General features: G+C 46.8%; 1 protein-coding gene across 7 annotated transcripts in view; it reads left to right on the top strand.

Annotated features, from left to right (window-relative positions):
• Positions 1-14,916, top strand: part of LOC118377305 (RNA binding protein fox-1 homolog 2-like) — a 44,068-nt gene that overhangs the window by 17,543 nt on the left and 11,609 nt on the right. For all 7 annotated transcript variants that reach the window (XM_052518909.1, XM_052518912.1, XM_052518908.1 and 4 more), the window contains exons 3-6: positions 1,693-1,890; positions 2,021-2,191; positions 2,608-2,661; positions 5,615-5,707. In XM_052518909.1, coding sequence (XP_052374869.1) covers positions 1,693-1,890; positions 2,021-2,191; positions 2,608-2,661; positions 5,615-5,707 — 516 coding nt within the window. The remainder of the gene's footprint in view (positions 1-1,692; positions 1,891-2,020; positions 2,192-2,607; positions 2,662-5,614; positions 5,708-14,916) is intronic.

Raw genomic sequence — 14,916 nt, forward strand, 5'->3', positions numbered from 1 at the left:
TTCTCTTCTCTCCCTCTCCTCTCTCTCTTCTCTCCCTCTCCTCTTTCTCTTCTCTCTCTCCATCCCTCTCCTTTCTCTCTTCTCTCCCTCATCTCTCTCTTCTCTCCCGTACATCTCTCTCTTCTCTTCCTCTCTCTCTCTTCTCAATCTCTTCTCTCGCTCTCTCTCGCTCTCTGCTCTGTGGGTGAAATACTGCCATTTAGGGCAGTGTTACTGTTGCCTCTCAGTGAGTGTGGCAGGAATGTCCCATTGACAAGTGGGTTGAGTACTACCAGCCCTCAGCCAGTACCTTCTCTCTACTATTTAGCTTTGTCCACCCATCAATGGATACCAGTGAGTAGCCAAAATATCCATTCCAGTACTCACATGATGGAGATACTGTACTGTTAGAAACACCCACTTCGCTTCCACCCCACCCCCATCCTCTGAGCCTCCAACACAGATTTGGATTTGGTCACTGTGACTCAGATGATGAGAAGCACCCTTTACTGCCTGGTTCCAGACTTCTACATGTTTATGGATGACATGTCTTTACAGGAGGGAGTCCATTTAACCTATTTGGAATCCTCCTTCATTTAATCATCCTCCTTCATTTAATCATCCTCCCCGTTTTATGCAGGACTTATGTGCTATTGGTATTATTAAGTTAATGACATTGCAATGAATGCAGTTTGCAGTCAGCCTCATAAGAGATTCATCTGGACCAGAATACGTAAGGAGAGGCTGGTGGAATATAGCAGTAGAACACTTTTCCACCCTGTTCTGAATTAAACCTACCTTTGTTGCACTCGTTATCTTGGAGGCACAGAACCGAGAGCTCAGTCCTCCTTATCAAGTAGAGGGGATTTAACAGTAGCCGGGACGGTTCTTTCCACTGTCGTTCCAAGATGAGAAGTCTGCAGTCTCTGGGATTAGTGAATCCTCATTTGCTTTACTGCCCCGCAACTTAGTTTCCCTGGTAATTAAAAAGGCTGTCTGGAGCCTGGGTGTCGCCTCGCCCAGGCCTGGCTGGCCGGCTCACTGACTGAATGGTATTGGATGCTGTCATCACGCCTGGAAGGCCACGAAGCAGTTTCATGGCCCGAAACAAAATGGCGCCCCCCCCATTCCTCCCTCCCTACAAGCTTTGTGCTTTCTGAACACAGTTGGGGTGTTTTTGAAGTTATTACAGGATGTCCTTGAGTGTGTGACTGAGGAGTGCTATATCACAGCGTCACCATACCACAACACATAACTGACACCTTTTTTTAAATCGTGACCGGCCGGCGCTACAGTCCATTACCGGGTTTATCATGAAGACAGTATAGTAACAATGCTGTGGCAATGGCCTGGAGCCGTCTCCCTACTCAACTGGTTCTGATATCAGTTCATATCAAGTGTAACTAAAAAGGATAAATATTCTCTGGATATCTGTGTACATGGATAGTGAGCAGGCTTGTGTAGCAATGTGTGTATCAGATTTTGTGATTTGTCAATAATAGATGTGGTTGCAGTGAATATTTCATGGTAGGCTGACTGAAACGCTTTGCTGTCAGAGATATGGAGAGAGAGAGAGAGAGAGAGAGAGAGTAGGAGGGAGGGTGAAATTGAAGCTGTGTTTTTAACCCTCGTTCTAGTCTCCCCCTGCCCTCCATCTGCACGGTACAGTACAGTAATGCCTACTAGTATTAACCCTGTCTTCTCCTCTGTCAGGGTTCTCAAGATTCAACTGGGGGCCAGGAGGGGCTGGTGCCCCCGCCCTTCTCAGCGTTCCCTCCACCACCCCCTCCGCAGAACGGCCTGGGGACAGAGTTTGGTGGTGCTTTGTTTGGTGCTGGTGGGCAGGGGCCTTCGGATTCAGGGGCTGGAACAAATGGCTCAGCCACCACATCCAACATCTTACCCACCCCGGTGAGTGTTGTGGTTGGTTTTGTTGTTAGGCTCACTCTGCATTTGTCCCGACAATGATCAAGATTACTTGGATCATTCCATTTATCAGCCTTTCCCTCTCTCTCTCCCTCCTCTCTCTCCTGTCCCCCAGCAGACAGAAGTGTCCCCAGGTCAGGTAGATGGAGTGGGGCAGTGCGTGGCAGTAGAATTAGCAGGAGTATCCGGGGCTGACTCCACAGAGGCCAAAGGAACCCCAAAACGACTTCACGTCTCCAACATCCCCTTCCGCTTCCGAGACCCTGACCTCAGGCAGATGTTTGGGGTAAGAATCTGTGAACTTCCTTGCTGCTCTTTGAGATGAGGAGTAAATCAGTTTAACCCTCCTGTTGTTTAATTGATGGTTGGTGTCAGACTGGGTGTTGAGAAGAACAAAGGGCCAGACAGTCACAAAGGGAGGAACACTCATGTCCTTTGATGTACTCTATCACAGGGCCATGAGAGACACAGAGAGGTAGTCAGTAGTTAGTCAACGAGTGAGGATAGGAAGGCGTGTACTTACAAAGGGATAGAAAAATAGACAATAGAAGGTAGTTTGATTAAATTTATTTTGGTACAATACTGCCTCCTAGTGTGCTGCAGGTGTAGTTCACCCCTGATTGTCAATTAATTACACTGAGTACATAATGCAAGTTGACTTTTTGTTTGTATCCTAATTTCTTGTGTTTTGTTTATTTTCAGCAATTTGGGAAGATTATTGATGTTGAGATCATTTTCAATGAGAGAGGCTCAAAGGTGAGTGAGATGGTAAACATGTCCTCAGTCCCACCGCTGTGGACACTATGATGAAAAAGTAAAGTGTTGACTGTGACTCAATGCTACATTTTCCACACACACTGTGCCCTATTTACCTGCACTGATAGTATAAACAATAGGGTATTATGGTTTTAAAGAACTACAGACCACTATTGAACGTCTGAAACTAGATTGAAAGTAAGTCAAAATTATAATGGACTTATATATTTTCTAATTTTTCCATTCAAGAAATTTAGAACCAGGAACAGATATAGCCCTTGGTTCTCCCCAAACCTGACTGCCCTTAACCAACACAAAAACATCCTATGGCGTTCTGCATTAGCATCGAACAGCCCCCGTGATATGCAGCTGTTCAGGGAAGCTAGAAACCGTTATACACAGGCAGTTAGAAAAGCCAAGGCTAGCTTTTTCAAGCAGAAATTTGCTTCCTGCAACACTAACTCAAAAAAGTTCTGGGACATTGTAAAGTCCATGGAGAATAAGAACACCTCCTCCCAGCTGCCCACTGCAATGAAGATAGGAAACACTGTCACCACTGATAAATCCACCATAATTGAGAATTTCAATAAGCATTTTTCTACGGCTGGCCATGCTTTCCACCTGGCTACTCCTACCCCGGTCAACAGCACTGCACCCCCAACAGGAACTCGCCCAAGCCTTCCCCATTTCTCCTTCTCCCAAATCCATTCAGCTGATGTTCTGAAAGAGCTGAAAAATCTGGACCCCTACAAATCAGCCGGGCTAGACAATCTGGACCCTTTCTTTCTAAAATGATCTGCCGAAATTGTTGCCACACCTATTACTAGCCTGTTCAACCTCTCTTTCGTGTCGTCTGAGATTCCCAAAGATTGGAAAGCAGCTGCGGTCATCCCCCTCTTCAAAGGGGGGGACACTCTTGACCCAAACTGCTACAGACCTATATCTATCCTACCATGCCTTTCTAAGGTCTTCGAAAGCCAAGTCAACAAACAGATTACCGACCATTTTGAATCTCACCATACCTTCTCTGCTATGCAATCTGGTTTCAGAGCTGGTCATGGGTGCACCTCAGCCACGCTCAAGGTCCTAAACGATATCTTAACCGCCATCGATAAGAAACATTACTGTGCAGCCGTATTTATTGATCTGGCCAAGGCTTTCGACTCTGTCAACCACCACATCCTCATCGGCAGACTCGACAACCTTGGTTTCTCAAATGATTGCCTCGCCTGGTTCACCAACTACTTCTCTGATAGAGTTCAGTGTGTCAAATCGGATGGTCTGCTGTCCGGACCTCTGGCAGTCTCTATGGGGGTGCCACAGGGTTCAATTCTTGGACCGACTCTCTTCTCTGTATACATCAATGAGGTCGCTCTTGCTGCTGGTGAGTCCCTGATCCACCTCTACGCAGACGACACAATTCTGTATACTTCCGGCCCTTCTTTGGACACTGTGTTAACAACCCTCCAGGCAAGCTTCAATGCCATACAACTCTCCTTCCGTGGCCTCCAATTGCTCTTAAATACAAGTAAAACTAAATGCATGCTCTTCAACCGATCGCTACCTGCACCTACCCGCCTGTCCAACATCACTACTCTGGACGGCTCTGACTTAGAATATGTGGACAACTACAAATACTTAGGTGACTGGTTAGACTGTAAACTCTCCTTCCAGACCCATATCAAACATCTCCAATCCGAAGTTAAATCTAGAATTGGCTTCCTATTTCGCAACAAAGCATCCTTCACTCATGCTGCCAAACATACCCTTGTAAAACTGACCATCATACCAATCCTCGACTTTGGCGATGTCATTTACAAAATAGCCTCCAATACCCTACTCAACAAATTGGAAGCAGTCTATCACAGTGCAATCCGTTTTGTCACCAAAGCTCCATATACTACCCACCATTGCGACCTGTACGCTCTCGTTGGCTGGCCCTCGCTTCATACTCGTCGCCAAACCCACTGGCTCCATGTCATCTACAAGACCCTGCTAGGTAAAGTCCCCCCTTATCTCAGCTCGCTGGTCACCATAGCATCTCCCACCTGTAGCACACGCTCCAGCAGGTATATCTCTCTAGTCACCCCCAAAACCAATTCTTTCTTTGGCCGCCTCTCCTTCCAGTTCTCTGCTGCCAATGACTGGAACCAACTACAAAAATCTCTGAAACTGGAAACGCTTATCTCCCTCACTAGCTTTAAGCACCAACTGTCAGAGCATCTTACAGATTACTGCACCTGTACATAGCCCACCTATAATTTAGCCCAAACAACTACCTCTTTCCCAACTGTATTTAATTAATTTATTTATTTTGCTCCTTTGCACCCCATTATTTTTATTTCTACTTTTCACATTCTTCCATTGCAAAACTACCATTCCAGTGTTTTACTTGCTATATTGTATTTACTTTGCCACCATGGCCTTTTTTGCCTTTACCTCCCTTCTCACCTAATTTGCTCACATTGTATATAGACTTGTTTATACTGTATTATTGACTGTATGTTTGTTTTACTCCATGTGTAACTCTGTGTCGTTGTATCTGTCGAACTGCTTTGCTTTATCTTGGCCAGGTCGCAATTGTAAATGAGAACTTGTTCTCAACTTGCCTACCTGGTTAAATAAAGGTGAAATAAATAAATAAAAATAATAACTGCGAATAGATTTTGAAAAGCAAATCGGTCCCAGTAAAATCTGTGTGGCCCTCTGTTGAATTTCGACATTCCGTTTGCCCAATGCCCAACCCTTCCCTAATCAGTAACCACCGTATCAGTTCTAGAACAAACAGCATGAACCAGTGATTACAACTGTGTACCTGTTCAGTAAATGTTTAATGAAATGAGTAAAACTAGCTCAATAAAATGTTTTTGATTTTCTATAGAACTGGTATGTTTCTTCCCTCTCCTTACTCTGTCTTTGGTGCTCCTCGTTCCCCTCTGTCTGTCTACCCCAGGGCTTTGGCTTTGTCACGTTTGAGACCAGCGCCGACGCAGAGAAAGCCCGGGAAAGGCTTCACGGCACACTAGTGGAAGGTCGCAAGATAGAGGTAATTTAACCCATCCTCTCCTTCTACCATCGTTCCTCTGCCTGTACACTGATTCCGCTAGCTGCCATCCTTTTCCACTGACGTGCTCTGATGTGGTCTCTGCTGGTACCCCCAGATGGTTTGCTGCCTTTTTTCAGAGCGTTTGTCTTGTTTCCTGGTTCATTTGGGGTGGGGGGAGAGTTGAAACCTCAAGGCATGCTGGGAAGTATTCACTCTCTAAATCGTTTAGGTCTCAGTTCTGTCTTGCACCATTTCTTATTTCTTATTACAGCTTCCACTGCTTTGATTTCAAAATACAATCTAAAACGTCTTTCTCTGTTGCTGGAACCGCGGGACTTTAGGAGAACGTGATGAGACGATGTTGCATGGCCGATTGTAGCCAGGTTGATCATATCTTTAGTTCCTAGTCTAGAATGCCCCCCCTCCCCCCCTGTGCTGCAAAGTGGTAGTAACAAGCTTATGTCTCCTGGCCTCCAGCATGCAGCACAGTGCTCTCCTTTCCATCTGTAAAATAACTACGCCATATCCTTGATATTAAGCTCCCTCCTTTCACTATCATTTTTTTAATGAAGCTTTGGCTCGTATGTGACTGTTTCAGAGTTGGGGAGAAGCTGAGAAGATGCATGTTTTTCTTTGAAATATTGTCTGTTTGCGTGCCAGTGATATCCTACCCATCTCTGGAGCAGATTTATTTAAGCCAGGTTCTTAGCCAATCACGATTCTGCATGGGCTTCTGCCTCCTTGCTGTGGTTAACTGTGGTAGTTGTGTCCTGCATGATGGTGATGGCTGGACCCGCTTGGGTTTCATCTCAGCTCTCCAACGTCTGGTTCTGAATGACCCCTGCATCCAATGGTCTGTAAAACCCCACATTTCACCTTCAGTCAATCAGCAAGTTGAATGGATACTGATGGAGCCCAATGAAAACCCACATCAGTTAAACTTCTATAAATCAACAACCTATTTGTTTGGCCCTGGTGGTTCTGTAACCTCTGTGTCTGTAGTCTCTGGAGTATCTTCTTGTTTCATGCATGATCGTTATCACTTTAATTGTAAGGAAGTTTCTCTCTCTCTCTTCGCCTTTTGTCATTGCTGCATGTGTGACAGTAGTTGCACTCTCTGAAGCTGTGGCCAGTCCTTTGTAATCTGCATGGGGTCAACAGGAGTGTCTGTCATCAGGTTTGTCTGTGTTTGACTAGTGCATGGGATAGAACAGCCGTACAGACTAAGGGCAAATAAAGGTTGTTCTGTATTTATACACTCATTCAACACCGAAGGAAAAGCCCAGTATTCCTTTGAGGCACTGCTATGTGACGATTCTTCTCTCTCCTAGAAGTTGTTTGCAACCCTAGCTTAGTCATTGGTCATATAATTTCATTTTTTTAAAAACTGGCTGTTATTCTAACAAATGTGAAGATACTAATTAAAAACTGGCTAAGCTTAGAATGCTCTGACATGAGGAATGTTTAGATGTTTTAATGGTCCCGTACTAGGCTAGGCTTAGATTACACATTGTTTTGCTTAAAATACTACCGTAGTATGTCTTTCAGTTTCCTAACACATTGTTTTGCTTAGGAAACTCTGAAAGATATACCATGGTAGTATTTTACCCGATTGTTTTTGAAATCAGAAGTGTGAATATTCAGTTTGCTGTCCTTTTGCATGGGATTTCTTGGAAGTATGTGTGCATGATAATACTATGGTGTTGTAACATGGCTGTCACTGCAGCGCTGGTGCAGACAGTCTGGGATTTCTTGCATGTCTTTTATATCGGCTATTTTGTTAAGACTAGATGATTTTGGTGATAGTGATGTGGACTATTGGTTGTTTAGCATGACATCTTCTCAAAGTTAAAAATGCCTTACTACTTTTATGAAGGTCTGTTTATCCATAAAACAGAAAAAGGCAATCGTTGTTGATTGGATTCAATATTTTATTTCATGTTGTTGACTAAAGTCTGTCAGTGCATGGGAATCTGTAGCGAATGTTCTCCTAGCTAGTCCATTTGGAACCCTAAGTGTGCATGGCTGTTGGTTCTACACAGAGTGCAGTATTGATCTCTGCAGTGGCCTATTCTATTACATCGAAGTGTACTTCTTTTTGTCTGGAATAAAACTCTGCGCTTTGAAGAAGTCAGTTTCCCGTGCGCGTCCAATGTACCCATGTAAGTGGTCCGATTCACTTGTCTTCCTGCTGTTTGTGTCTCCACTCCACACTACTGTGTGTGTCTAAGTCTGCACACACACCATGCATCTCTTCTATCAGTCTGTGTTTGTTTGTGTCCTCTTCATGTCAAAGGGTATTCCACAAAAAGCACTCAAACTAAAGACATTGACATCACACCACATAGACCAGGGCGCTCCTACCCTGCTCCTGGAGAGCTACCCTCCTGTAGGTTTTCACTCCAACCCTGCTCCTGGAGAGCTACCCTCCTGTAGGTTTTCACTCCAACCCTGCTCCTGGAGAGCTACCCTCCTGTAGGTTTTCACTCCAACCCTGCTCCTGGAGAGCTACCCTCCTGTAGGTTTTCACTCCAACCCTGCTCCTGGAGAGCTACCCTCCTGTAGGTTTTCACTCCAACCCTGCTCCTGGAGAGCTACCCTCCTGTAGGTTTTCACTCCAACCCTGCTCCTGGAGAGCTACCCTCCTGTAGGTTTTCACTCCAACCCTGCTCCTGGAGAGCTACCCTCCTGTAGGTTTTCACTCCAACCCTGCTCCTGGAGAGCTACCCTCCTGTAGGTTTTCACTCCAACCCTGCTCCTGGAGAGCTACCCTCCTGTAGGTTTTCACTCCAACCCTGCTCCTGGAGAGCTACCCTCCTGTAGGTTTTCACTCCAACCCCAGTTGCGATATACCTGATTCAGCCTTTCAACCAGGTAATTATTAGAATTGAGTGTGCTAGATAACCTACAGGTCGGTAGCTCTCCGGGAACAGGGTTGGAGTGATAACCTACAGGACGGTAGCTCTCCAGGAACAGGGTTGGAGTGAAAACCTACAGGACGGTAGCTCTCCAGGAACAGGGTTGGAGTGATAACCTACAGGACGGTAGCTCTCCAGGAACAGGGTTGGAGTGATAACCTACAGGACGGTAGCTCTCCGGGAACAGGGTTGGAGTGATAACCTACAGGACGGTAGCTCTCCGGGAACAGGGTTGGAGTGATAACCTACAGGACGGTAGCTCTCCGGGAACAGGGTTGGAGTGATAACCTACAGGACGGTAGCTCTCCGGGAACAGGGTTGGAGTGAAACCTACAGGACGGTAGCTCTCCAGGAACAGGGTTGGAGTGAAAACCTACAGGACGGTAGCTCTCCAGGAACAGGGTTGGAGTGATAACCTACAGGACGGTAGCTCTCCGGGAACAGGGTTGGAGTGATAACCTACAGGACGGTAGCTCTCCGGGAACAGGGTTGGAGTGATAACCTACAGGACGGTAGCTCTCCGGGAACAGGGTTGGAGTGATAACCTACAGGACGGTAGCTCTCCGGGAACAGGGTTGGAGTGATAACCTACAGGACGGTAGCTCTCCGGGAACAGGGTTGGAGTGATAACCTACAGGACGGTAGCTCTCCGGGAACAGGGTTGGAGTGATAACCTACAGGACGGTAGCTCTCCGGGAACAGGGTTGGAGTGATAACCTACAGGACGGTAGCTCTCCGGGAACAGGGTTGGAGTGATAACCTACAGGACGGTAGCTCTCCGGGAACAGGGTTGGAGTGATAACCTACAGGACGGTAGCTCTCCGGGAACAGGGTTGGAGTGATAACCTACAGGACGGTAGCTCTCCGGGAACAGGGTTGGAGTGATAACCTACAGGACGGTAGCTCTCCGGGAACAGGGTTGGAGTGATAACCTACAGGACGGTAGCTCTCCAGGAACAGGGTTGGAGTGATAACCTACAGGACGGTAGCTCTCCAGGAACAGGGTTGGAGTGATAACCTACAGGACGGTAGCTCTCCAGGAACAGGGTTGGAGTGATAACCTACAGGACGGTAGCTCTCCGGGAACAGGGTTGGAGTGATAACCTACAGGACGGTAGCTCTCCGGGAACAGGGTTGGAGTGATAACCTACAGGACGGTAGCTCTCCAGGAACAGGGTTGGAGTGATAACCTACAGGACGGTAGCTCTCCGGGAACAGGGTTGGAGAGCCCTCCCATTGACGCTTAATCAATTTCCAGGCAGTGACAATTATATGCCATCAAGCAACTCATCACACTGATGTATTGAAAGTGACATTTAAGACATTTGACTGTGGGATACCCCGACATTGGACGGATACAGCCCTGTAAGTCTTGTCACCGTGCTGTCACACCACAGTTCCCACCCTGAAGTACTGTAGTAGTAACAGCATATTGAATGTGTAGGTGTGTCTCTCTCTCCGCATGCCGCTCTTGTTGATGTGTTGGTGTGATGGGAAGTGATTGCTCCGTGGCGCAGAGTTTTAGACAGACATTAGATGCAGTAGAATATGAAGGTGCAGTCTATCACCTCAGTAGTGATGGTAATGAGAACGAGCAACGTCTCATCTCCTGGTGCTCTTGAGTCTGCATGCATCTCATCAGACACAGGGTCGCAGGGAGGAGAGCTCCTCACTCAGAGACCAACCATGTCACCACTGCATGAGCCTGAGTCTCTGACTCAAGAGAGAGCTGGGTGTGATAAGGACTAACTTACTGGGACTGTTCATCTGATCCTGCATGGCTGATCCGTTCTCATTCAGTGATAGATGTACGCTACACTACTGCAGGTGGCAAACCACTCACAGCCTCCATTTGAAACAGTTCTGTCAGTCTTTTAAAGAAAAGGGTCATGTTCTTCAAGAAAGCCAATCAGACTGGATGTTTAATCCTGACATTTCACCTCGGCATCAACCTAATTGAAAAGGCATTGATTTGAATCCTTTTTCAACACCAGCTCTTTCACTTGAGCTTTAGATGTGAATTGGCTCAAATCAAAAGAAGGCTGTGATCACTCTGCTCCCCAGAACTGTATTACTGCTCTAAATGGGCTGTTTGTGATAAACTGGGCTTAGCTTTGGATTTAGTCATGGTTGTTGCTTGTTTCAGATACTTTGCATGATTGAAAGAGAAAAAGAGGTGAACTTGTGAATGGATTGGTGTGGTTGTGTGTGTTTATGTGAGAGGAGGGCAAAAGAAAAGGGGACAGGGAGTATGAACTGTTCCTTTACCACTCCTCTCTTTCTCCCAGACCACAGGCTGCTCCCTCTCTCTCTCTCCTTCACTCTCTCTCTCTCTCTCTCTCTCTCTCTCTCTCTCTCTCTCTCTCTCTCTCTCTCTCTCTCTCCTTCACTCTCCCTCTCTCTCTCCTTCACTCTCTCTCTCTCTCCTTCACTCTCCCTCTCTCTCTCCTTCACTCTCTCTCTCTCTCCTTCACTCTCCCTCTCTCTCTCCTTCACTCTCTCTCTCTCTCTCCTTCACTCTCCCTCTCTCTCTCCTTCACTCTCTCTCTCTCTCCTTCACTCTCCCTCTCTCTCTCCTTCACTCTCTCTCTCTCTCCTTCACTCTCCCTCTCTCTCTCCTTCACTCTCTCTCTCTCTCTCCTTCACTCTCTCTCTCTCTCTCCTTCACTCTCCCTCTCTCTCTCCTTCACTCTCCCTCTCTCTCTCCTTCACTCTCTCTCTCTCCTTCACTCTCCCTCTCTCTCTCCTTCACTCTCTCTCTCTCTCTCCTTCAAGCTCCCATTCTCTCCAAGCCAGTCATGTTTGTCTTCCTTTGTTTCTCCACTGTTATGTCTGTCCCTGTGTGACACTCCCCAGTCCTCTGTCCCTGTGTGACACTCCCCAGTCCTCTGTCCCTGTGTGACACTCCCCAGTCCTCTGTCCCTGTGTGACACTCCCCAGTCCTCTGTCCCTGTGTGACACTCCCCAGTCCTCTGTCCCTGTGTGACACTCCCCAGTCCTCTGTCCCTGTGTGACACTCCCCAGTCCTCTGTCCCTGTGTGACACTCCCCAGTCCTCTGTCCCTGTGTGACACTCCCCAGTCCTCTGTCCCTGTGTGACACTCCCCAGTCCTCTGTCCCTGTGTGACACTCCCCAGTCCTCTGTCCCTGTGTGACACTCCCCAGTCCTCTGTCCCTGTGTGACACTCCCCAGTCCTCTGTCCCTGTGTGACACTCCCCAGTCCTCTGTCCCTGTGTGACACTCCCCAGTCCTCTGTCCCTGTGTGACACTCCCCAGTCCTCTGTCCCTGTGTGACACTCCCCAGTCCTCTGTCCCTGTGTGACACTCCCCAGTCCTCTGTCCCTGTGTGACACTCCCCAGTCCTCTGTCCCTGTGTGACACTCCCCAGTCCTCTGTCCCTGTGTGACACTCCCCAGTCCTCTGTCCCTGTGTGACACTCCCCAGTCCTCTGTCCCTGTGTGACACTCCCCAGTCCTCTGTCCCTGTGTGACACTCCCCAGTCCTCTGTCCCTGTGTGACACTCCCCAGTCCTCTTTCCCTGTGTGACACTCCCCAGTCCTCTGTCCCTGTGTGACACTCCCCAGTCCTCTGTCCCTGTGTGACACTCCCCAGTCCTCTGTCCCTGTGTGACACTCCCCAGTCCTCTTTCCCTGTGTGACACTCCCCAGTCCTCTGTCCCTGTGTGACACTCCCCAGTCCTCTGTCCCTGTGTGACACTCCCCAGTCCTCTGTCCCTGTGTGACACTCCCCAGTCCTCTGTCCCTGTGTGACACTCCCCAGTCCTCTTTCCCTGTGTGACACTCCCCAGTCCTCTGTCCCTGTGTGACACTCCCCAGTCCTCTGTCCCTGTGTGACACTCCCCAGTCCTCTGTCCCTGTGTGACACTCCCCAGTCCTCTGTCCCTGTGTGACACTCCCCAGTCCTCTGTCCCTGTGTGACACTCCCCAGTCCTCTGTCCCTGTGTGACACTCCCCAGTCCTCTGTCCCTGTGTGACACTCCCCAGTCCTCTGTCCCTGTGTGACACTCCCCAGTCCTCTGTCCCTGTGTGACACTCCCCAGTCCTCTGTCCCTGTGTGACACTCCCCAGTCCTCTGTCCCTGTGTGACACTCCCCAGTCCTCTGTCCCTGTGTGACACTCCCCAGTCCTCTGTCCCTGTGTGACACTCCCCAGTCCTCTGTCCCTGTGTGACACTCCCCAGTCCTCTGTCCCTGTGTGACACTCCCCAGTCCTCTGTCCCTGTGTGACACTCCCCAGTCCTCTGTCCCTGTGTGACACTCCCCAGTCCTCTGTCCCTGTGTGACACTCCCCAGTCCTCTGTCCCTGTGTGACACTCCCCAGTCCTCTGTCCCTGTGTGACACTCCCCAGTCCTCTGTCCCTGTGTGACACTCCCCAGTCCTCACCCTCTTGTCTTGTATATGTGCCCTGTGTGTAATACGTCTCGTTGTATTTCCTTTCACATGTTATATTTTCGTCTTTAGTCCTTTAACTCATCGTTCTCTCTTTTTATCTCTTTTTTTTCCTAAAGTTATTTTGTTGTGATTCATAGCGGAACTAAATGTTCCAAAGTAATTTCTTTATACAATTACCCCCCTCTGCAGATCAAAATATGAATCCTGCCAACGTCGCTTTTAGTAAGAATCATTTTACGCTACAATTCACTTAAGTATTTTTACTGCCACTCTTGACTGTGGGAGACATATTTTCAGACGCAATTAAGCCAATCTCTTAATATAAAAGTGGTCGACCTGGTTTTTGTGTCCCTTACTCCTCTCCTATGACCACTATAATTTGCATACGTTGAAAGAAGCACCCCTCCAGTCCGTGTGTCTCTCTAGAAATGGAAAGATGCTCATGCATTGAGCAGAAACTCATTTTGGATGATTTTTCTCTCTCAAAAACTGTATCACTGCTTTCAACTATTATCCCCATTTTATTTCACATTGGGGGAATTTTAATTTATTGGGTTGTTTGTTGGTTTATTTATTTGTTATTATATTTTTTTCTGTTTCCCTGATGACTTCTATGTGTGTTGTCAGTCTCCACGGTAACCACTCGCGTGTCCTCACGCTGTTTCTTCGGCAACGGTAAGTTGTGTATAAATGACATAATCGCTGATCTGACCCCAACCCCTCCCTTGAAAAAGGCACTAGATGCAAAATCACACATTGTTTTGAATATTCCTAAAGGAACCGTTAATTTGGTAGTTCCAATCTGTCAATTAACTTATTGGCAGTAGATGCTGGGAGCAAGACGTACAGTAGTTGCATGCTTTAGTTATGTCCACAGCATCTTTGTATATTACAAATAAATTTGAAGTATGGTAGCCTAGCATTGTTCTGATCTCCCAGCTATCCAGAGTATAAGTCCCTTTTTTGATGGGGCCTGTATTGATAGGGAAGGTAGCAGTGACGAGGCGCACACACACACACACACACACATAGACAGACACAGACACACAGCCCATTGACAGCCTGGTCCAACTAGTAATAATAATGGATCCACCCCCCTCCCCTCCTCTCATTAACACCTCCCCGGAATGTCCAAGTTTAATCATCCTCCTCTTTGCTTACCAGAACCCATTTGATTAATACTTCATTGTATGTATATTTTTCCTAATGAATTGTTATCCCCAGTAATGACAATAACCCATGGCTCTCTGGGAAGCTCCTGTTCAATTGTGTTATCATCCTTTCAGCTGCTTCAGTCAGTGTTAGTTAAGGGGAAAATAAATCTGTCATAACTTTTGGGAATAACTTTTCTTTGTCTCCAGTGTTGGATGGGTTTCAGATTCATGGGTGGGCCTGTGTAAAGGTGCAATATGCAGAAATCGCTTTGCCATTTCCTGGTTGCTAAAATTCTAATAGTTAGCCTAATTTCTGTTTATGTGACAAACAAGTGACCTATAGTGTAGAGAGTCATTGTACCATTTAAACCGCTGTGAAATATATTTTCAATAACAGAAAAATACTGTATTTTCAGCTGTTTGAAATAGAGGTCGACCGATTATGATTTTTCAACGCCAATACCGATTATTGGAGGCCCCCCCCAAAAAAGTTGATACTGATTAATCGGGCGGTTTTATTTATTTATTTATTTATATATACATATATTTATTTATTTGTAATAATGATAATTACAACAATACTGAATGAATACTTATTTTAACTTAATACAATACATCTATTTAGTCTCAAATAAATAATGAAACATGTTCAATTTGGTTTAAATAATGCAAAAACACAGTTTTGGAGAAGAAAGTATAAGTGCAAAATGTGCCATATAACAAAG

This window comes from Oncorhynchus keta, chromosome 5 (genome assembly GCF_023373465.1).
Source record: "Oncorhynchus keta strain PuntledgeMale-10-30-2019 chromosome 5, Oket_V2, whole genome shotgun sequence".
Lineage (NCBI taxonomy): Eukaryota > Metazoa > Chordata > Actinopteri > Salmoniformes > Salmonidae > Oncorhynchus > Oncorhynchus keta.